Raw genomic sequence first — 22,645 nt, 5'->3', positions numbered from 1 at the left:
TTTACCACATAACATATAACTTATCTTAAACGGGTGTTTCAGCTTTCACCGTGACTCTGTACTGATGTCGTTGCGCTTCTATACAGTGTTTTAACGTAACAAGTGGTAACCTCAAGTTGCATTCAAGTACAACCAGAGTGACTTTACCCCGTATTTTAACGCATATACCACCTGTTTTGATTACCAGGTATTAACCTCAATCAATAAAAAATAAAAAAATAAAAGATTTAACAAAACCAAACGTAGAAAAGATGTTCTTGAGATTGAATTTCTGTATGACAAAGTGAAATAAAAAATATTAATCTTCTACTATAACCCGCACATTTCCCCACAATATAAGTAACATCGCTGTTTTGAAGGGGCCCGGTCAGTGTTCAGTCTCGAAGAGTTTAAATAATTTTAGAAATGCAACTTTCAATAACAAAACATTTCTCTATTATTATTGATTCCCATTTTATTTTGTGTCTTCATCGTTTAAAGCCTTTCTCGTTTCTTATCACAAACAAACGTCTTGCATTAATGAGAACATATTTTTTATCTAAACCTGTTGGAGTAACATCAATTTTGCACGAGTTGACTTGAATGGACCGTGAAGTTTAAAATGCAGCCTTAAAATGCCGTGTAGAATCGCAACTGCAGTGGTAAAACGCATTTTGACATATGACGCATATGCACGTATTAATTATTATTTTGTGTGATATGAACAAATGTGGCACATAAAGGGTCATTACTTCGCCACATTGTAGGAACCGTGTCAGAGTAATTCATGTAGTTTTAACATAAAACTTAAGGCTGTGAGGTTTTTACCTGCAAGTCAAGACTCTGGACTTACAAGACCCAACTGAATACGTCACGCTACACAGGAAGTGCGGAACAACATCAGCTTGTGCGAGGAGAAACACGCCTCCTGGGTCAGTCACATTTGCTGTCAAGCAATTTGAGACAGTTTATGGTTTTCTTTTAACACTTTGTTACCAGTTGCCGCTGTTTTACCACATTATCTCTGGCTTGTTTCAAGACGCTGTGTTTTCCGTCCCCGGTAAGTCAAAGGCTAATGTTGCACGGTGGCTTTTAGCATGTTGTTAGCTTGTTTTCAGAGGTTATTACCTGCTCTGAACTGTCGTAGTTTTTACTGTAAGCTTACTTAAATTTTTATTTATAATCTGAGCCAATCGGGTTTACTTATTGTTGTTCCTGCTGTCTGTATTTTTATGTATTTCTCTTTCCCTCTTATATTGCAGAACACCTTTGCATCAGAAAGATGCTTCTTCGGACATTGTGGTCGAGACTGGGAGCTCGGCAGCTTGCTGGGAGCAGACCAGTCTGTATTGTTTCTTCAACCACTCTTACCCAATGTTTGAAGCCCAGCAACAACGAATCTACCCCAATGATTAACTCCTGGTCATCTACAACCACAAGAACCTTTTACTTAAACTCATTTAACCAGCAGTGCATGCATAATCCTACACCTACAAACTTCATATGTAATCAGGCTCGTTTTTATTCATCTAACATTGTACAGTCAGTGCTAAAGCCAACCTTAAAACCAGTAATAGTGCCTCCTACAGGAAAAAGACCTCCTAAAGGGCCACGAACTAAACAGCCTTCTCGGTCCAACCAGCCTTCAAAGAAAGAGGATGAGGTGATGAAATTAGTGATTATTTGTTTTCCCATCGGTTGCTGCCTGGTTAAGTCATTAATTCAGGTGTTATTTTGTCTGCAGGATATGATGCAATGCATAGCCTTTGCAACAGCAGACCAGTATCATTTGCCGACACTCAGCCACGACTTGATAAACCACGGCTTTCAAGAAATAGATTTACCAAGAGGTACTAGCCAAGCAGCTGTTATATCACAACTTGACTCTGAGGAACGCTGCTTTGAGTTCTTCTCACTGCCCTGTTTTCATTTCAGATGCATCAAACGTCCTGGTGATAAGCACCGAAAACGCTGCTAAAGTAGACGACGATGCGCTTATTTTTTTCTTCAGGTAGAAACGACGAGCTTCGTCACAAACAATAAGTGTTTATGACTTTCTTTCTTCTTCTTCTTTTTTTTTTTACATCTTTATTGTATATTTTTATATTAAAATGACATCATAGTTGTTGAATATCATTTTAATTGTGGACTTTAGTGATTCTTGAGAACCACAGTTTGCCCACACCGTGGACGAAATGACGATACAACAAACAACTTTACGGAGTTTCAAAGCAAAGAGTTGGGTTCACAAATTTGAATTCATTTCATTTTTCTAATCTTTAAATACTCAAACATATAAATACGGGCCCTAATATGTGCATGCAGCCCCGTTAATGTTTAGATAAATCCCCTTTAGCAGATCACATCTCACCTACACGCATTCCAATAACAACCTCCAAGTATTATTATGCCTTTTTATTTAGATTTTGTGGTGACAGTGGCCTTTATTAGTTATATATTATGTAATATTGATAATAGAAATATCCGACAAAGAAAGGAGAGAGACTAAATGCCTTCTGGGACAGAAGAAATAAAGACTGAGAGCTATTTAGCCACTTTGACTAGAAGTATGTTTAGGGGATCTGAGGAAAGGCTTTTAATTCAAAGGACACACAAATCGTCAAGCATGGTGGTGGCAGTGTCATGCTGAGAGGGTCATTTAGCTGCCACTGTCACAGGTGCATTGCACTAAGTGGTTGGAGTAATGACGAAGGAGGATTACCCCCTTTTTTGTTTTTTTTTTACTTCAAATCCACAACTAGTTGGTCGAAACTTGGATACCGTTTACTGGTTCTAGAAAGACTCTGAACGCACAATCAGGACCGGTTCAGGAAGGACAGCCGTCTGACATTTAGTATTTAGACTTAACACAAATTTTCTTTGTTGAAAATGTGTGAACTTTACTCAAAAACGCAAAATAAGGCCGATTGAATGAGATTTACTTGCTCATTCAATCAGGGATCTTGTTGGTGGCTACAAAAAAAATTTACTGCAACAAACTCGGAGACATTTAACCACATATTCAGGTTTGTGTTGAGCATTTAGGTATAAGTTTGTGAGAAAATCTGCTCAAACTGTAAAATCAACAATAATTGGGATTGTTTGTTGTATCATAATTTTACCCTGGAAAAAGAAATGTTGGAATAAGTAATTAAAAGCCAATAAATTTATAAATGTTTTGTGAATGTTTCATCAAGATTGTGTAGCTTGGTCTAAAACATAACCTGTGTAAAATTAAATTAAAGTTTGAATCAACTGGAAAAGAAGAAACTCTTGTGGAAATTAGTTTTCTATCATTTTCTGATTCTCAGTGTGAGCCTTGGTGTTTTGGAAAAACTTGTTCTGACGTTCCAAATCTGAATTTCAGGGAAGGATCCGTCGTTTTCTGGAATGTCCAGGAGAAAGAGGTGAACGTTACCTTTAGCGTTTCCAAACTGAACCCGTTTCTACATCAGATCACCTGTTGACAACAGAGTTTGTTCTTGTTTTGTGCAGATGAAGAAGGTTTTGAGGTTACTGGAACATCATGAGATTCAGCCTTACGAAGTTGCTTTAGTTCACTGGGAAAATGAGGAGATCAACTACACTGTGGGAGAGTACGAGTTGCTTCAACGTCAGCCGGGGTTGTTGGTGTTCCTGAATGCTTCCCGCTCATTAAAACATTTAAATCTTCTCCTCAGAGGAAACACAAAGCTGGAGAAAGGCAACTTCATTCTTAGTTACGACATGGATCAACAAGAGGCTGTCCTGGAGAAATTTGCATTTTCAAACGCTCTCTGTCTGTCAGGTGAGAATAAGTGAATACTACTGACTTGCTTTGGGTTTCGGTTTTAAGCACTTTTTTACTCTTAGTTTTTTTTGTTGTTGTTTGTTTTTCAGTAAAGTTGGCGATATGGGAGGTGGCTTTGGACAACTTTGTAGAGTCAATTCAGTCAATCCCAGAGGTACAATGGATATGGCGGAGAGAAACTCTACGCATATTTTATGATGCCTAACGCCAGCTATTTGAAAATCTAAATGTGAAGTAATTTGTTTTGCTTAGATGCTGAAGTCTGGCAGGAGAATCAAACTATCCTCTGCTGAGGTTATGCAGAAGATTGGAGAGCTATTTACGTTGAGGTAAATTCATTTTTCTCCAAACAGCGGCTCACTCGTTTTCTATTTCATTTTTACGACTTAAGAGAAAGCCAAAGCTTTCCAATTACCCGTGGCGCCAGCCTCTTCACTTGATTTGCTATTTTTACCACTTCAGGATCGACGTAGTGCCCGTCTTGTGCGGTCACGTTTACGGTCGCCTGCCTCAGTCATGACCATAACTTTAATCGTTTTTTGCTCTCTGCCTCCTGCAGACACTGCATCAACCTGAGGTCCGACCTTCTCCTCACTCCCGATTTCTACTGGGACCGAGAAAACTTAGAGAAGCTCTATGACAAGACGTGTCAGTTCCTGAGCATCAACCGCAGAGTCAACGTAAATGCAGCTGCAGAGCACGGATGAGTCATTAACAAGAGCCGTAGCGAGATGTTTAGCTCCCTTCTTTGTGCGTTACTGTCATTTGTAGGTTGTGAACGAGAAGCTGGAGCATTGCACGCAGCTGACGGACCTGATGAGGAGCCACCTGAGTGAAAAGCACAGTTTGAGGTTGGAGTGGATGATAGTCATCCTCATTACCATTGAGGTACAGTGGATTTATTTCACCCCTTTATTTACAGTAAAGAAAGATTTGTTCATGATGTTAAAACTACAAATTCTAGATTTTTGGGGGTTTTATGTTGAAATACCAACACAAAGAAGTGAGATAAAAGGGAATTTGTCTTTTGTCCCCTTTATTCTGAGACTCCTAAATAAAATCCAGTGCAACGAATTGCTGTCAGAAGTAACCTAATTGTTTGTCCACTTGTGTGTAATTTAACCTCACGCTTGGACTGATGTGGAAATATTTCGTGTACAAATTCATGTCTTTTGATGTGCAAAACTAGCGGGTAAAAACCCCAAACACCTCCAGCTGCAGAGGTTGTTTGAAAACTGTTTACTTTTCTCTCTACTTCGCATTTCTGCACTGCAACATGTTGGTGTACCAAATAAAATCTCAATGAAATAGAAGGTTTATGTCACAAAATGCAAAAAAAATATATATATTTTACAAAAGCACTGCTTAATATCTCGGCTGTGTGATTAATCTGTGTCCTGTTCTCCTTGAAGGTGATGTTTGAACTCGCAAAAATGATCTTCTAACCTGCTGACCACAGAAAACACAAATCTATGAATGACATTAGAGACTTCAAGGGAAGAATGCTGTGCTGTGCTCAGGTATTCATTCACTGCTATTTCACAACGAATCGCTGACGCAACCTGAAAATGTGAAGGGGACCCGATTAGTTTTAGGTTTGTTCCTCTTTCAACAAAGGGACACTTCTCAAACGCACAATTTATCTATAAACATGTCCATTCATCCATTGTTTACTCTCACTTATCCTTCCAGGATGGATTGGTGCTGAGCCTGGCTAAATGTTTGCTCAGATTTTTGTTCAAACTTGTTGAGTATTTGACTGTTTTTGTATTTAAATTTTAAGAGAATTATGAAAACGTTATTCGTGTGACTCATTCATGTTAAAAGAAAGAAGAATAAATTCTTACACAAATGTGTCTGCTCCTATTTGGTCCCCCAACAAAAAGCGTGAGTTCTGTCCTGGACGTTTTGATATGCAGACCACTGTTTGAATGTAAAACATGAGCCGTAATAATCTGTTAAACTGACGGCTGAATTAAGACGTTTCAATAACACAGGAGAGTTAGAATATGTGCAGGTATTATTTTATTCAAATAAAACAATGTTTTAATAATAAAATCTTGCTGATACACGAATAAAGGCATCTCAGAGTTGGGTTTTACATCTTGCAACTTTTGACAAATTCTTTGAAATCAGAATATATGGAATAAAAGGAAGAAAGAAGAAAACTTTTTTTTTGTTTGTTTTTTTCCTTCAGCTTGAATACATAACTGATTGTATCCAGATAATCCTTTTAGTTGTTGATTCATAAACATTTGGGCAGAAAAATGGAACAAGAAGTATATTATTATTATTATTATTATTATTTATTATTAAGGCTCAAAGATCAATATTTGGGTACATTCAATGTCAGACTTTTCTACGGTGATGTGGCATGCTCCCTGTCTCCTTGAAACTGACTTGGTGGTATCTCTTTTTGATTGTAAATATGCACAGTAGAGCCTGTATGAGCTTTAAAACAGACATTATTTACAAGATAAAATATAGTAACATATCTGAAATATGTTTAGGTCTGTAATAGATTTTGTAAAATTGTAAAGGACTCGCATTCAAACGTGTTCATTCCCACACAAACCTTTTTGTTTCTGTCACATTACAGCCGCTAACAGCGCTGTATTATTACGACTGTGTAAAATAACGTGCAACTGTAAGGTGGAACGAACATCATGGTTTTCTACTTTGTTTACAAACACATCTCAAAAGTGTGGTGTGCTTTTATATCCAGCCCCTTTACTCAGCTAGCTTTAAATAAAATTTAGTGCCTTCTGGGTTATTTTTTAAAAACATTTCACAATCTGAACAAATCGGAGCTTTGTTTAATTCGTCATCTGAAAATTGAAAGAGTAGATATGGCACTTGTGCGAGCTACTATAAGGAGGTTTTGACTCTAAAAATGAAACCACAGCTGCAATGGAATGGTTTAGATCAAATCATTTTTTGTTGTGTTAGGATAATCAAGTAGAAATATGGACTTAAATCAGCTGTGACGCGCTTGAAATGGACACTGTCTAACCAATCTGTCAGAGTTTGAGCTTTTTTGTAAAGAACGAGCAAAGAAATTTGGTTTCTAGATGTGCAAAGCTGGTAGATGCCAAAACTCTTGCAGCTGTGATTGCAGGAAAAGCTCAGTGTACAAAGAATTGTTTCAGAGGAGATACAAATTACTTCCACACTTTTAAGATTATTTGTAGAAAAAAACGTGTAATTTTTTCTACAATTACACGTAACAACCACAAACTCAAAATGCATTTGAGTTTGTGGTTGTTACTTAAGAAAATGTGAAAGTGTTCAAGGAGTATGAACCCTTTCACAAGGCTCTGCAGGTGAAACAACTAAAAGACTGAATGATGAAACATACGTGGTCATAAATAGGACAGGCTGCGAAATATCTACATACATTAGTATATAAAAAAGGTGTGTGCAGTGTCAGAGTACAAACGTAAATACTGCTTCCGAATTCTCTCAGGTACTGTTAAAATCACTTTTACTTTTCAAAAGATAAAAAAAATTAATATAATGTTAAAAGTGGAAGAATTGGACATGATTAGTAGTCTAAGTCGCACACTTTGGAACAGCCATGTTTCAGTGAGAGGTTGATGCATTCACATCTGAAATCACTGCAGTCACCCTGAGAAGGTCAACAGCTTCCCTGTCCGAACTTCTCTAACCACACCTCCATCATACTTAATGTTATGTTTAAAATCAAGAATGGTTCCACCACTAAATATGGGAATCGTACTGGATTAACTTGATGTCATGGGAAACGCTGCAATGGCTTTTCGGAACGTTCGTCCTTTGTTATGATTGTCCAACCTTGGAAAAGACGAGATAAAGCACCTGTTAGTCATTTGAGACAGATAATTGAAGACTAAATTTCTTAAATGAACAAGTGATTCTGAAAATGCACTAAGATTTACCTGTCGTTAACCCCAGAGACGGGATGTGTTAGCTTCATTCCACCGCGGAGACGCTGGTCCCCAGGTCCTCGAGTGCAACAGTGAAATCCTCCCCTTCACTTTCCATTTCACTCGTTTCTTTTCTCAGCGCGTCTCGTTGACTTTCTGTGTCCTCGGCCTCCAGGCTGCATGCCATCTCAAACTCCAGCTCAGGCTCTGCTTCATCCTTTTCTTCACTTTCACTCTGCAGCTTGACTCGTTCATCCACCTTTTCTGTGGATGCTTGCATGTCCTGCTGTGGATAGATGTCCTCCTCCGCGTCCAGCCAAACATCTTGATCGTTTTCGTCCTCTGATTGTCTGAAAGCCCAGCTCTTTTTCGCCTCGGAAAGCAGAGGCTTTCTCAGGAACACTGCTCTCTTCTCTTGTCTTGCTGGTTGGCAAACCTCCACTGTCTGAACCTCTGCGATGACTCTTTCAGTGGATTGTATTTGTTCCAATGGTTCTATTGTTTCCACTGCTTGGATACCCACATCCTGTAGCACTGGCTGACTTGCGATCACAGCCCTTTGGATTAAATGCGAGTCCGCTTCTGGTTCTGTGATACTGGTTGCTTGCACTGCAACCTCATTTAGCTCCGTCTGTTTCTTGCCTTCATCTCTTTGACGTACAGACTCTGCTGACTCCTCTGCCTGAACTCCAGCTTCAGAAACATCCACCTGCTTCACAGGTTCAATTCTCTCTACAGGTGCAGCAGAGGGCCATGTTGAGGCTTTGGCTTGAGCAAACTGTATGTTCAGTTTGAACTCTAAAGACAGGCTAGAAGGGGACTCCAGGTTGCCTACAGATGAGATTACTCCAGTGTTTTGGGGGACTGCTAATCCAGCATTGCCAGGTGTAGCAAGCTGTCTTTGCGTACTTGTCAGAGGTTCCATGGTGGTTTCATTTGGGCCCTTTCCAGCTAATTCCTCTGTTCTTGCATCTCTTGCTGCGGTGCATACTTCTGGCTTGTCAGGTTTTGCTTCCTCCAAATCCTCTTTGTGATCCTCAACAGAGATTTCTGGGGTTTGTGGAATAATTAAAGGTACCTCGGATCCTCCAAGGCATTCTTGCTCAGGCAGGATTCCAGAGTTATCAGTGATGACAGTGGCCTCCTCCTCTTGTCTTTTGATGGCCGTCTCAGTGCCGTCATTGATCACCTTCTCATCTTCCATCTCAACTGATTCCTTTTGGTCTGTCTCACATACTTCTATCATACTTACTGACTCTTCCATGGCTTGTTCTACATGTTGGGTGGCCATCTTGGACGGCGTTTCCAGTAAGTTACTCGTCACATGCTGCATAACTTCTTGAACTGTCACCTGGATTTCTTCAACAGTAGTTTCTTCTTCAACTCCTGCAGTGGCTAAGAGGTCGTCTACTTTCTGAATGCTTTCATGGCACACATCAATGACTTCCTTATCTTCTGTAATGCCTACTTGGATCACTGTGTCAACGGCGTTCTGGGCTGATGTGATGTCCACATCCATCAGGTGCACCTGGACTTTGTGATTCACCTCGATCTCCACAGGCGGCACGCGCATTGTCAAAACAGCAATGCTCGGCTCTGCTGCCTGATTAATGTCATCTAGCACTAACGGGGTTGCAGTCTCTACTGTATCATTTATTTCTATCTCACTGGCCGTTTTACTCATCAAAACTTCTTGAACCACATTAGGTTTCTCACTTGAAACGTCTTGTAAATTACTCATAACTTTATGTGATATGAAGGTGTGATCAGCCACCTTTATCTCGGCAGCTGACAGTAGGTCCGTTTTATCCCCCTCTACTGTCTCCTGCTGCTCACAGAGATTCACTTCACTTTTAGGTTCTTCTGAAACTTCAACCAGGTCTACACAAACTGGCTGGGTTTCCTCGGGACATGTTGTTCTTTCTAGGACTTCGGCAGTCCTTGCCTCCTCGTTAACTGAGGATACATGAACTGCTGTCAATGCTGGTAACCCCTCCATGTTTTCAAGAACATTTTCTTCATGCTCAACCTTAGCATCGCATGGTTTAGTATCAGTTTCCTCATCCAGCTGCAATACATCTTTCCCCTCTGGTTTTTCTGGAGCAATGTCTTCTGGCTGTGGAACGTCTTCAAGTAACGTTTGCGTTTCAGGTTCCTGAGTCTTACTTTCCTCATCACTTGGTGCAGTTGTTGATTTGCATGTCTCTAAATCTGAGGCAATATCTTGTGGACTAGGAGGTAAACCTTCCAGTTCCACAGATGGATGTTCCTTTGACTCTGTAATAATTAGTTCTTCTGTGACCATTTCCAATGCTGAAGTGTCATGTATCACTTCCACATCAGATGCTCCAGAGCTAATTGCTACTGCATCTGGCGGAACTGCAGCAGCTTCTGGTTCCTGAGCGTTCTCTGTTTCAGGAGCGTCCTCCACTTGAATGATTCCTTGAATCAAACATTCAGGTTCCTCTTTTGGTTTTTCTTCAACTGTTTCTGCTTTTGGTATGGCATCAGTAGGTGTTGCATCTTTTCCTAGAACCTCCACTCTGCTTTCTTCTGACGCCAGTATGTCTTCTTGAAGATCATCTGTGGCTTCTTGTACAACATCTGTGGCTTCTTTAACATCAGAAACGTGTGTAACATCAGGAGACTCCAGTGTAGGAATTATTTTTTGTCTCTCTTTGTCAGCTTGTTCTTCACTTTCTTCAGAGAGAGACTTTAGCAGTTCAAGTTCTTCTGCATTTGTTACAGTAGATGAAATGTTTTCTGAAAACAGTGCTGACTGATTAATGGACTGACCTGCATCTTCTTCTGAAGTCAATATTGGTACTTCTGGACATATCAATTCTTTGATTTGAGCTGCATCTGTTTGTGGCTCTTTGTCTTCTGGTTCATCATGTTCCTCTTGTTTTTCATCCTGTATGTCTGCTTTAGCCTCTTTATTAAGGGACTGAACTAGATCCTCTTCAGATGTCACCGTTGGTGTTTCTACAGATTTCAATTCTTTGAGTTCAGCATTGTCAGTTTGAGTTACATCCGTTTTGACCTCTTTGTCTTCTTGCTCATCAGTGACTTTAGTGAGAGACTCTTCTTGTTTGGGTTCTTCTTTTTCAGCTGGCGAAAGGTCTGGCAATGACACTTCATCAAGGGACACAACTGCATCCTTTTGTGACTCTAACGTTGGGGCTTGAGCATTTTCAAATCCTCCTGTATCTTCTGACTGACGGATTTGGGCTCCATCTATTTGTGATTCTTTATCTTCTTGCCCATCTCTGACTTCAGCAAGAGACTCCAGCTGTTTAGATTCCTCTGTATGTTTTTCAGCTGGTGAAGAATCTGGCAATGATGACACTTCTTTATGAAGGGACTGGACAGCATCTTCCTCTGACTCTGTTATTGGCGCTTGTGCACTTTCTAATGCTTCTGTAACTTTGGAGCTGTCAATTTGCACAGCTGCTATTTCTGGCTCATTCCTCTCCACCTCCTCAGTTACATCAAGAAGAGACTCTACCTGCTTGGATTCTTCTGCATCTCTTTCAGTTGCTGTATCATCTGCCACTGGTGCTTCCTTAATAAGGGATTGGGCTGCATCTTCCTCTGACTCTAACGTTGGTGCTTGAACACTTTCTAATTCTCCTGTAACCTCAGACTGATCATTTTGTGGCTCTTTCTTTTCTGTCTCCTCTGTCACTTCAGGGAGAGACTCTACTGGTTTTGACTCGTCTGTGTCTATATCAGCTGTGAAAATATTTTCTGAAACTGATACTTCTGTGTTGAGTATCTGAACCAGATCCTCTTCCAACTCTGTTGCTGCAGCTTTTACAACTTCTGTCACTTCTGCACTTTGCTCAGTTTTAGCTTCCACTACTGGAGGTTCTTTGTTGTCTTTGGTTTCTTCACTAAGATCCTGTGAGGGTGTTTCAGTTAGTTGAATGGTCTCTGGGGACCTTTCTTCAGGTGAGTGAATATCACACTCTACTTTGGCCACCTCAGCTGTTTCTGCTCTTACCTGTTCTTCCAGCTCATCCACTGCATCATTTTGAGCTTGCTTTTTGGTTTCAGTGTCCTCTTCTGTCACAGTTTGGTCTTCCTCCTTCCCACCTACTTCCTCGGTGTCATCTACTGATGTTACCACTAATTCTTCCTTGGAGTCTGTTTTTCTTCTGTTATTTTCAGCTTGACTAGTAATAGGTTCTTCAGTCGCTGCAACCTCTTCTCCTTTAGTTAAACTCTCTATTGAAACTGCTTCATCTACATCCCCTGCACCTTCAACTACATGCTGCCTCTCTGGTGTAATTTCCAAATCTTTTATGTCTTTTTGTAATTCTGAAACATTGACCTCACAGACGTCATCTGTAGCTGGCTCAGCGGTGTCGAGCTCCTCTTTAGGAACTTCTGAAGCCATTTCTGTAGAAATGACCTCACTAAGGTGAGAGATGCTCTCGGCATGGATTGTTGCTGCGACTTCATTCACCGCATCAATTCCTCCAGCATTTAGGCCTGTCTTTATGCTTGTTGCTTCTGATCCTCGGTGTATTTCCAGCATTTTGGGCTGGTCTAATACAGACGATTCAAGTATTTGACGTGTTACTGAACAAACCGCTTTTTCAGGACTCTGTTCCTCCAAACACACTGGAATTGCGTTCGGGCTTGCGGTTATCGTCTCAGAAACCTGCTGCAGGAGGGACTCTGTGTTCACGATGGTGTACTCTGCTGGGACAGGTGTTGTGTTACCAGACGTTTTTGAAGAGTCTGATAACTGGGAAACTGCAGACACCATCTCTGTTTCATCTGCCAAGGTAACGTCTGCTGGCTCTGGAGCGGTTATGGCTTCAGATGTGATCTCCAGCAGGTCCTCTGCTATTGTTTCGTCTTTTGCTGCTTCCTTCTCCGCCACTGAGGCTGGGGTGGTCTCTGTAATGATCCCCTCCTCTGGGATATCACTGAGCTGTTGATGATTGCTTGAGTCTGTGAGCTCGTCTGGTTCTTCATCTGTAGTTGCGGCTGATGAAGCCTCTTTTTCTAAAGCCCCTTCGTGGCTTGGGATGTCTTTTGACTCAGCGGGCGCAGTGTCCTGCAACTGAACTTCCTCTTTGATCTCAATGGTTTCAATTTGAGGTTCACCATCTGCATCTTTTGCTATATTATTTTCTTTTTCTGCCACTGGTTCTGTTTCAGGTAAATCAAATTCAGACAGTGGAACCACAGCGGGTGTCTCGGAGTCCTCGCCATCGATACTTGCCACCTCTTTACCAACCTCCTCAGGAGAAACATCAACAGACTTTCTTGTTTTTCTTCCTGACAGGAGTTTCTTTATGGAAAAGGCCGAATCATCTTGGCCAGCTTCGTAGGTGCTTTCCTCTTCCTCCTTCACTTTCTTTTTGGGAGTGACAAGTTTTTTAAACGACCTCCATGTTGAGCTTTCGTCATCCTCTGGAGGACTTCCTGTCTGTTTTGGGGATGACGCCAGAATCTCCTGCAGCTCATTAGACGCTCCAATCGGTGGTTCTTTAGAGCCACCATTTTGCTTGCTACCTTCACCATTTTGAGGCACGTCATCCTCAGAGTCTGATGTTTTCCGGCTTCTTCTTCTTCCAGATCCACACAACACAGCTTCCCATGACACAGACGAATCTTTCCTCCTCTTCCCTTCCTCTGTGCTGTGATCTGATATTTGCTCTGCCTCAGCTGATTTCGGTCCATCTTTTGAACCTGGAATTGGCCCCTCTTCATGGTCCACAGATGACTTCTTCCTCCGTTGGGGAGTTACAAGCTTTTTGAATGAAAACCAAGCCCCATCTTCCCCACTCGCCGCCTCTGAAGGAGTTTCCTCTTTCTTGTTATCTGCAGACTCTGCTGATGACAGAAGCTGGTCTGAAACATGATCTCCAGAGTCGGACAGCTTTGCATCACTCGATTTTCTGCCCTTTTGCTTTTTGCCTCGTTTCTTGAAACTAGAACCTGACAAAAGCTTTTTCAGGGGGCTTTCTTGAACAATTTCCTGAGAGTTGGTGATTTCATTTACGACAATAGATGGTGCTGTAGCTGACGTGGTGATTGGCTTTTCCTCTTCAGTTTTCTCTTCATGAAGCTCTTTCTCAGCTGGAGCAAAGTCTTCCTCATGGTGGTGATCACATGCCGCCTGGGTTGCATTTTCCTCTTCTTTTTGTCCTACCTCATCATCTTCAAGCTTCTTTTTCTTTCGAAGGCCGGAAAAGATTCCAGTTGTAAAAAACTTTTTAAATGGACTTGCATTTTCGTCAAGCCCAGCTGGAGATGCTGGACGTGGGTCCTCCTGCGATGTAACGTCCTCGCTGAGAGGTGAAGATGTTCCCGCATCATGGGACGTGTTGTCCTCTTTGGTTCCTGCTGTTTTCTCGTCTTCTCTCTCCTGAAAATCATCAGGTGTAACATCTGTCGGTGTCTGGCACACTGTTGAATCGTTTTCCACAGCCTCCTCTGCCATGTTGAGGTCTGTGCTTTCTTGAGCCTCCTCAATTATTTCATTTGCAGGTGGTTCAACATTAACATCTCCTGGTTTGCTCGGCTCCTCCTCCGTCACATCTATTGGCACTGCACCTCTGTCAGTGGAGCCTCTCTTCACTGTCAGCTTCAGACCAATGTTGCTGAAAAACTTCCTGAAACTTTCATTGATGTCATTCTGCTTGGCATCCATTTCGATCAGATCATCGTGTCCAACCTGTTCATCTTCAGTTTCCTCGGTCACTTTCTTCAAATTAATGTCCTCGTTTTCTAAGGGTGTCTCTTCTTCTTTTGGTGGCTCTGAAACTTTTATGTCTGGACAAATGGCAGCTAAACCAGGATAGAAGAAAATTATACACCAGTCAGTTTTCTGCTGAGACAATTTTCAGATTTTTTGTCATTAAACAGTAATACAGCTAAAATGTATATATTTTTGAAACGCCATAAGGACACTTTTTCTTCACTGACCAATGTTAAATCACACTTTTCTTGTCATAAAATTATATTTATTTGCTACATGTTAGAAAACTAAGAGACTTCGTTTAAATACTGTAAGTGTTAAACTATTCATAGCACTTGACCACTCCAAAACATTGACTTTGTCATCCTTTGTAACTAATTTGGCAGTACGCTTGGTCATTGTCCATTTGTAAGATTCATTTGTGCCCAAGCTTTGATTATTTGGCTAATGGCTGAAGATGTTGCTTTGATATTTCCACCATGTCTTGTCCTCACAATGTCATCATTTTTGTGAGGTCCACCCTTGTATTTCACAGTTGGGACGGTGCTTTTAGGCTGGCAAGCTTCCCTCGTTTTCTTCTAAATGCAACAGTGGTCATTATGACTAAACACTTCAGTCATAGTTTCAAGAGACCAGAGGAAATGTCTCCTAAAAGTATGTCTTTGTCTCTGTAACACTTATTTCTTGCATACCATCAATTGAAAATTAAATTAAATCAGCCAAAATATCAAGAATAATGTCATGAGGGCGTTTTGCTTTACAAGGGATTGGTACGTTTTTCAAAATATATGGTATTTTAAAGAAAATAACATTATGTGGAAACATTGATGCAACTACTCAAGACTCAGTCAGAAAGTAAGTGGACAATGACCCTGAAGTATTTACCAAGGAAGTATTTACGAAGTGACTTGAAGAGTAGAAAGTCTGTGATTTGGAGTGATCCTTAAAGATTTCTTTAAGCAGATCCTTAAAAGGTGTGTCCAGGCAAGGCGACTCAGACACACCAGGAGACAGGAGAACCAGGCGACAATTACAACAAACTATTCTACAACATATTAAGAAACTGAATGGGAGGAAAAAAATAATCGTTATTCTGACATTTAGCAAACAGAAATAGTTTTCATTATCCTGAGTGCCCTAAAAATTGGAAAGTCTTGGTCTGGTTTAAAGTCAGTGTATGTAAATATGCGGCTTCGTGTGTATTTAAATTAGGATTCCTCACCTTCAATGCCAATCTCATCCTCACAGTGACCATTCAGCTCTACTGTGGAGCTCTCTGCTTTTCTGTTGATATCAGAGATCTGTCCGTTGTTTCTGAGAACCTGAAACGAACAAAAATCATACGATTAGTAATAGATTATCCATCAATTGTCCATTCGCACTGATCCCTACAGGGCTGTTTGGAGTACTGTTGTCTATCCCCAGCTGTTATTGGGCAAGAGGCATCACAGGGCAAACAACCATTCACACACTCACCCTGGAGTAACCAGTTAACCTAACAGCAATGGTTTTGGACTTGGAGAAAGATGGTGCAGGTGAACTCCAGGCTGGGATTCAAACCCAGGACCTTCTTTGTGCAAATCAGTGGTGCTCTCATCTGCATCATGGTGGAGCCAATTTTAAGATAAAACACAGCAGTCGATCCGCACTCATCTTCAGTTATTCACAAATGACAAAGAAGTATTTTCTTTCTACATTTAAGTTACAAACATTTTGATCATACTTCTGTCTTTTGTGGAAGGGTGAAAAAATAACTTTCCCTTTGTGATTCCCGGGTATTTCTTCCATCTTAAGTCGTGTTTTCTAAACAATCGATACAATCCAGTTACTGTTGGATGGTGGCAACTGTGACCTTTCTGTTAGCAACCCTAATAGCCTAAATCTCAAGTCCCTGAGACAGATTAGTGCAGCAGGTCTGAGCAGGGTTTAGAGAATGAGGAACACATGTCCAACTAGGGTGAGGTCATTCACTTAATAAATCAGGGTAAACGTCGCTGTCAGCGAGTTGATAGATGTCGGTGTCCCAACATATTTGGCCAATCTTCTAGAGCTGATGTTTCTCACTGTTGTTTGCTGATGTCAAAACAGGTCTTCCAAGTAATCCTCGAGGACGATTAACTCTGAGGAAATGCAGGGCAAAACCACTAAGAGAATTACCAGATGCCAAAAGATCAAATGCCATAACGTGATTAAAACTTCCTTTTCCAGGCGACGGACGCTCAACGTCATAAACAAGCGAGCGCCTGACCTGTGGTAGACAGTTCGGCAGATTTTCTTTTGCTTTCATTTATTTGGAGCTTGTTTGTCTCTGTATGTATTTTTGAACAGTTCAGAAAATAAAGCAAAAAAAAAAAAAAAAAAAAGTTTAAGGCTATGAAATTTCAGCACCAATTCACAGCACATGAAAAGACCAAATTTATATACAGAAGTGTATTCCGGGATTGATCCAATGATACTTACAGATACCAATTTTATCCTGGTTATGATTCAGCGCAGTTAAATTAATTTAATAAAGGTGATTGTTAAAAAGTAATTGATTACATTATGTCACTGGCTTTGCAGCAATTCCTCCTGAATAAGGTTTTGGCAACGTAGGAAAGGAACAACTTCCTTTTAACAGGAGAAGACCTCCAGAGGAACTGGACTCAGTATGAGCTGCCGTGACTAACGAATGGTTTGATTAATGCTTTTGCATTAATCAACAGATAAGATATGACAGATGTCTTTTCCAATCATTGTTGCATCTTATTTATAAAAGTTGTCTTTCTTTTTTTAATGTAGTCCTCCATTATAGTCAGGTACAATAGAGAGAACATCTGTAAATAAGTTTTCAAGCTCTGCCACAGATTCCCAATTGTCGTTACTTTGACTAGGCCAGAGATTTGCAACACGTGTCTGGATCTACAAGCTTTCCTTTGGATATTTCTCAGTTACTCCTAATAATTTTGATTAAAATTATAAAGAACCAATCATTTTTTAAATACAGATATGATAACAAATGCAAGTTTTAGATGTTTTACAGTTTTTTTATGGAATAATTGCATTAAATTTCCACATCAGAACGACACTAAAAGCACCTATAATATTTTTTAGATATTTTTTTCATGTTATCAGGTTGGAAATGTTGTGCTTTTTTTTCTTACCACAAATATTAACATCCCATCAATCCCAGGTATTCATCATCTTTTTAAAAAGTTTTTGTCTTTGTTTTAAAATTTAAAAATATAAATAAAATAACGGTTCTTTAAAAATTACAACAAATTTGCTGTTGTAAATATTTATTAAATATTAAAAGTTATCTTTAAATAAAAAATTGGTGTAAGCTTAGTGCCTCTAAGCAGGTTTTGTGGCGCAGGACTGAGGGCAAAAATAGCTCTTTGGATTAAAGTGTGTAGACCCTTTGACTAGGCCATTCTTACTCTGTCAGAACCACATCTTGTGGTTGAGAGGTGGTGCTCCAGGTGGTTTAGAGGTCCGACAGCCACAGGGCTTAGCATGTGGGCCAAAAGGTTCATTTTTAGTCTCTGACCAGACCTCCATCTTCCACTTATTCCCTGTGTGACTATAGACTCATAAAGTGAGTTCATTTGGGTTCAGATGGCATTTCTACTGCTTTATATTTAAACCAGGTTCGTGGATTGACTGCTCTTGTTGACATTCAGACATTTGCTATATTTGAAGTGTCGGGTGTCCATGCCTCTCCTCACTGTCTCAGAACAGTGCATCATGTTGGACTTCCTGCCCATCTTGACCAGGTAATGACGGTGCACGTAAATAATCGATGCTGCTTTCTGCTGAGTGCAGCAGAGAGGGAATTTTATCCCTCCCTTGGGCTTTACTTTTGTTCTTCCTGGAGTTTTGTCCCAGCGACCCACCCCAGTCAGGAAATTCAAAACTACCGCATCATAAAGAAAAGCAATGCAGATGAAAGTCGGTCCTCTCCAAAACTCGATCAAAAGTGAGCTCGTTTTTTGGCAATCAGGCAAATTTCTACACACCTCGGTGTCACAGTACAACTAATTCTCTCCGTTTGAAAGAGCTTTTTGTTCCCCTCCCTTCTTTTCTGCAGCAGCATCTGCGTTGTCCTGCCAGCAGGAAGAAAAAAAAAACCAGCCTCAGCATCTTCCTCTGCTTTTTACACACATCAGCCCCATTCTGCGTAAAAGAAAGAAACTCCGCGCAGTTCATAACAGGTGAATTCCCTGCGCCTGTGTCCTAACATGACGCCTGTACCAGCAGAAGTTATCGATGCGGGAAGAAAACATGACGCTGTACCTTGTCGTCGATGTCCTGTCCGGTTTCCACATCCTTCACTTCCCCGCTCCTCTCCTCCTCCTCCTCTTCCTCCTCCGCTGCTGCTGCATCGCTTTTGGCCTCCCGTGGCGCAGACTGAGCGTCTCCCATAATCGGATCTGCAGCGCGTCACTGTCCGGACGGAGGGAGCCGCGCAACAAAAAAATAAATAAATATCCCAACGAGCCGGCAACTCCGTGGAGGAGAAGGTCAGCTCCTGACTGCTGCTGGGATGGATCTTGACAAACTATTTTCCCCCTCCTCCTCCCCACCGAGTTAAAACACCTCCCTTCGAGATCACATGAAGATATAAGGCTTGACCCGGACCGGCTCGGCTCGGCACGCCTCCGAATGCATCAAATAAAGAGGAGGGAAAACAAGCTCCTGTACTCAGATGACTGAGGGAACCATGTCCGAGCTGGAAGCATGAAACGGAGCCATTGTACATTCACCACAAATCGCTTCCAGACGCAAACAGCAAACATGCACCAACTTATTTCACAGCCCGTTATAAATTAAAAGTTATTCCAAGATCATTTTGTGCGGTGTAATTGGATTAGAAATATATATTCACTCTTAATTGGATAAAATTAAGTCTTAAACTCTGCACACACCAAAAAAAAAAAAAAAAAAAAATCCTGGGTAAGTGAGAATGTATGAGTTTTGAGAATTAATGTGAAACAGCATGAATACTAACTTAGAGTAGCATTCTTGATTCTTTTCTTGTTGCTATTTCATGTTTTCATTTTTTTTTTCCATACTGAAACCTGTTTATGAAATATGTCATGGTGACTGTAAATCACTGCAAAAACCTGGCAAGTCGATTTATTTTAGCCGCCTTCTTCTCAAAGATACAGTTGAAACCAGATATTTACATCTGCTGTACAATAAGACTCTCTTGGCAGCATCAGTCGGCATCTTCACAAGGTCTTCTGCTTTTGTTCTGCATGCAGATATTTCACACCAAAAACACACCTACCTCCCGTCCTGAACCGTACCGGATGCCACGATGTTTATCCTCGAGATTGTCGTCCTGTTGGAGAAGCAAAGCCTCTTCTGATCAGACTTTTGTTCTCGTATTTACGTGTAATAGGGCTGTTGAAGTCAACCCACTGGTGTTGCACTCCTGATCCACCGCGGTCACAGTGAAATAATACAGTGAACACAAGTGTAACTAGTTGAAACCTCTTTGGTTCTGCAATGCCAGCTGCATGGTCTGAAAGCGCGCCAGGCCCACGATCTCAACAGGTCAAAGTGGTCCGTCATGAGGGGAATGGAGTTGTGTGTTTGTTGGGGAACTATGATGTGAAAAACTAACTAAATTTGACGCATGTAGCCGTTGATTCAAAGTGGAAATGAAGAATCCTCTGTATTCTTCCAAAAATCTTTTTTTTTTTTTTTTGCTGGTTTCAGTGATACCCTGCTCACGTCCAGTTGAGTTTCACCGTTTTGAATTTTGGTCCAAGCTAATATGAAAACACAGCCCAGTTTGGACAGAGATTCTGATGTTCCAGCAGTTTTTCAGTCTATTCTGGGCTGAACCGTGGTGGTGGTTGTTGTTGTTGAACTTTCTGACCCATTTCATTTCATCTAATGAGTCAGTTTGGGTCAGATGGGAAAATCTGGATTGAAATGTTTTAACAATTATTCCAACTACACACCAAGACTTGTTTTGTCCTAGAGAAGAAAAATAACAGCACTCCCAAAGCGCTTACCATTAGAAAAAATGAATAAAAAAATTGTATACACGGAAACTATATCGCCTAAACTATGCGATTACCACACGTATGTGACCTTGACTGACCTTTAGCTCTAAATGAATATAGTTTATGATGATGTTCCCCCAACCTGTGCAGCTTTAACAGCTTCTTCTGGGACACTTTTCCACATGTTTAGGGCCGTCATTATGAGAATATTTGATCTCTCTTTCTAAAAGGACATTTATGAGGTTAGACACTGATGTGGGATGTGGGAAGATTTCGTCCCAACTGAGTTGTGTTGAATCAGGATTCTGTGCACATGAAACTTTTACGGATCCTGCATTGTGCACTCACTCACACATAGTCAAACCGTCCATCCACCACTGTAATATTAATATTATTTATTGGGGTTTTGTACATTTTAATGTTTGGTACAAGACTTTACTCCAAAGAGCCAAACAAACCGTACTTGTATCTCACTTTTCAAAACGTTACAGTGCCTCTGATCACTATGGGCGTGACCTGGGACACGTTGCTCTGTGAGGATCATAAAGTTTTTAGTTTTTATAATGCAGTTTTCTACACTTGCAGATTTTCAACGGAGGACATCACAAAGACCCAAAGCACGCGTCATGTCATGTCAGCGAACAGCTTTAAGCTCTACATAGGAGGAATGAGTGGATGTTGCTTCATCCGGGAAGTCACTGCGATTATTATGGAACAAACACGATTGATTTTCACTGGTCATGTCCAGTTGTGACTCTTGGGGCGACATGGTTGATTGGATTTCAGAGAGTATTAGAAGATTCATGCACAGGACATCAGGAGGTGTCATGTGTTATTTTCATACTGAAATAATTCAGCCTGTAACAGGCAGACCAATGTCATAACTTAGAATATGAATGAAAAGTTAATTTATTTATTTCAATAACTCAATTTGCAAAGTGGAACACTTTATGTAGATTAATTACACACAAATTGGAGTTTTAAAGCCTTTGATTGTGTTATGATGATTTCCTGCTTAAGGTTAATGAAAACAAGTACTTAACTGTAACTTTAGATTATTACTGTACATCAAACCAATAAAAAAAGACATATTTAGTACAAAATGAAAAGTATGCTTGATCCCCTCTTGAAGGTTTTCAAAATGTACTTTTAATCTGACTAACAAGAATGTTCTGACTTACTGACTGTCTCCATATTTTGCTAACTTATGAAACGGTAATGTCAGCAGAATCATTTTAGAAGATGGAAAATGTCAAAGATTTACAAGATGGGAACAAATTTCTCTGACAAATGGAAATCAGCTGACTGGTCAAACTGTTCAGCCAACAAGAAATAATGTGATTTAGGGTTTGTGATGGAGCATGTGGGAGAGATACAGTTTAAGCAAAACCAAAACAGTCTGACATGATTTTGGAGCTTTTATGGAAGAACCTGACCCTTTGATTTACTTCAGCAAGGTTTCAAACGCATTTATTCTCTGTTAGTGAATGTTTTTTTTTGTCTTATTCAATCAAAGTTGTTGTTTTTTTTTATTTACAAAGTTTGCTTTCAGTGATTACATATACAAACATTAAAAACAAAAGAGGCTGCTTCTAGCTTAGATCGATGCAATTTACTGCATGATCTAATCTGCGAGCCGAGCAATAAGCTACATGTTTTCCGTATATCCTTCAAAAACTTAATCAGGTTGCAGACAGGCTGGCAGAAAAAGTCTTTGGTCTTCCTCCGGTGAGATTTACCAAGCAGAATCTGAGATTCTGTGGACTGATGGGTTAATAAATCAGTTATAAAGGAAGATGTGTTAAAGGTGTGTGTGTGTGTGTGTGTGTGTGTGTGTGTGTGTGTGCGTGCGTGTGTGTGTGTGTGTGTGTGTGTGTGTGTGTGTGTGTGTGTGTGTGTGTGTGTGCCTCGCAAAAGTCACACCTCTTGAACTTTTTTTAAACATTTATTAGGCTTCAACCACAAATTTCATGGGATTACATTTGATAAACCAACACAAATTAAGGTGCGAAAGTACCTTAATTTCAGAAACCATTAATTTGGAAATGTTATGGTTTTTTAAATGCTTGAAAATGTAGATTTTGAAAAGTATGGTGTAAATGTGAGACAATACTTACTGGAGAGTCAGCGCTGATTTCAACTCTGACAACAAATCCAAACGAGATACACGGACATTTCTGTTTAACGTTTTAAAAAAATGTAAAACAGCAACACACACACAAACAAAAACCCACCAACGAAGGGTTTGAAT

At 40.4% G+C, this 22,645-nt stretch overlaps 2 protein-coding genes across 2 annotated transcripts; one reads left to right on the top strand and one right to left on the bottom strand.

Annotated features, from left to right (window-relative positions):
• The first annotated feature begins 697 nt into the window (after positions 1-697).
• On the top strand, positions 698-5,621 carry rmnd1 (required for meiotic nuclear division 1 homolog). The gene is made up of 12 exons (XM_015004883.2): positions 698-1,039; positions 1,242-1,642; positions 1,724-1,829; positions 1,915-1,990; positions 3,347-3,386; positions 3,475-3,575; positions 3,660-3,766; positions 3,859-3,923; positions 4,022-4,098; positions 4,329-4,449; positions 4,541-4,657; positions 5,182-5,621. The coding sequence occupies exons 2-12, from the start codon at positions 1,262-1,264 to the stop codon at positions 5,212-5,214; spliced, it is 1,224 nt and encodes a 407-aa protein (XP_014860369.1). The 5' UTR covers positions 698-1,039; positions 1,242-1,261; the 3' UTR covers positions 5,215-5,621.
• Positions 5,622-5,777: 156 nt separating this feature from the next.
• Positions 5,778-19,673, bottom strand: akap12a (A-kinase anchoring protein 12a). The gene is made up of 4 exons (XM_015004882.2): positions 18,671-19,673; positions 15,618-15,717; positions 7,687-14,484; positions 5,778-7,582 (listed from the first exon to the last, which is right to left on the bottom strand). The coding sequence occupies exons 1-3, from the start codon at positions 18,797-18,799 to the stop codon at positions 7,721-7,723; spliced, it is 6,993 nt and encodes a 2,330-aa protein (XP_014860368.2). The 5' UTR covers positions 18,800-19,673; the 3' UTR covers positions 5,778-7,582; positions 7,687-7,720.
• Between the last annotated feature and the right edge of the window lie 2,972 nt (positions 19,674-22,645).

This window comes from Poecilia mexicana, unplaced genomic scaffold, assembly GCF_051168715.1.
Source record: "Poecilia mexicana isolate PSO_F unplaced genomic scaffold, ASM5116871v1 scaffold_22, whole genome shotgun sequence".
In the NCBI taxonomy this organism is placed as follows: domain Eukaryota; kingdom Metazoa; phylum Chordata; class Actinopteri; order Cyprinodontiformes; family Poeciliidae; genus Poecilia; species Poecilia mexicana.
This window is presented reverse-complemented; position numbering and strand designations above follow the sequence as displayed.

What these genes read in the sequence shown, in the direction of transcription:
- rmnd1 (XM_015004883.2), top strand. Translation starts at nt 1,262, where the DNA reads ATGCTTCTTCGGACATTGTGGTCGAGACTGGGAGCTCGGCAGCTTGCT. An exon ending in GGAATGTCCAGGAGAAAGAG is followed by an intron (nt 3,387 to 3,474) that starts GTGAACGTTACC and finishes TGTTTTGTGCAG; the next exon opens with ATGAAGAAGGTTTTGAGGTT. An exon ending in GCATCAACCGCAGAGTCAAC is followed by an intron (nt 4,450 to 4,540) that starts GTAAATGCAGCT and finishes TGTCATTTGTAG; the next exon opens with GTTGTGAACGAGAAGCTGGA.
- akap12a (XM_015004882.2), bottom strand. Translation starts at nt 18,799, where the DNA reads ATGGGAGACGCTCAGTCTGCGCCACGGGAGGCCAAAAGCGATGCAGCA. An exon ending in GACAGGACATCGACGACAAG is followed by an intron (nt 15,718 to 18,670) that starts GTACAGCGTCAT and finishes TGTTCGTTTCAG; the next exon opens with GTTCTCAGAAACAACGGACA. An exon ending in GGATGAGATTGGCATTGAAG is followed by an intron (nt 14,485 to 15,617) that starts GTGAGGAATCCT and finishes ATCCTGGTTTAG; the next exon opens with CTGCCATTTGTCCAGACATA.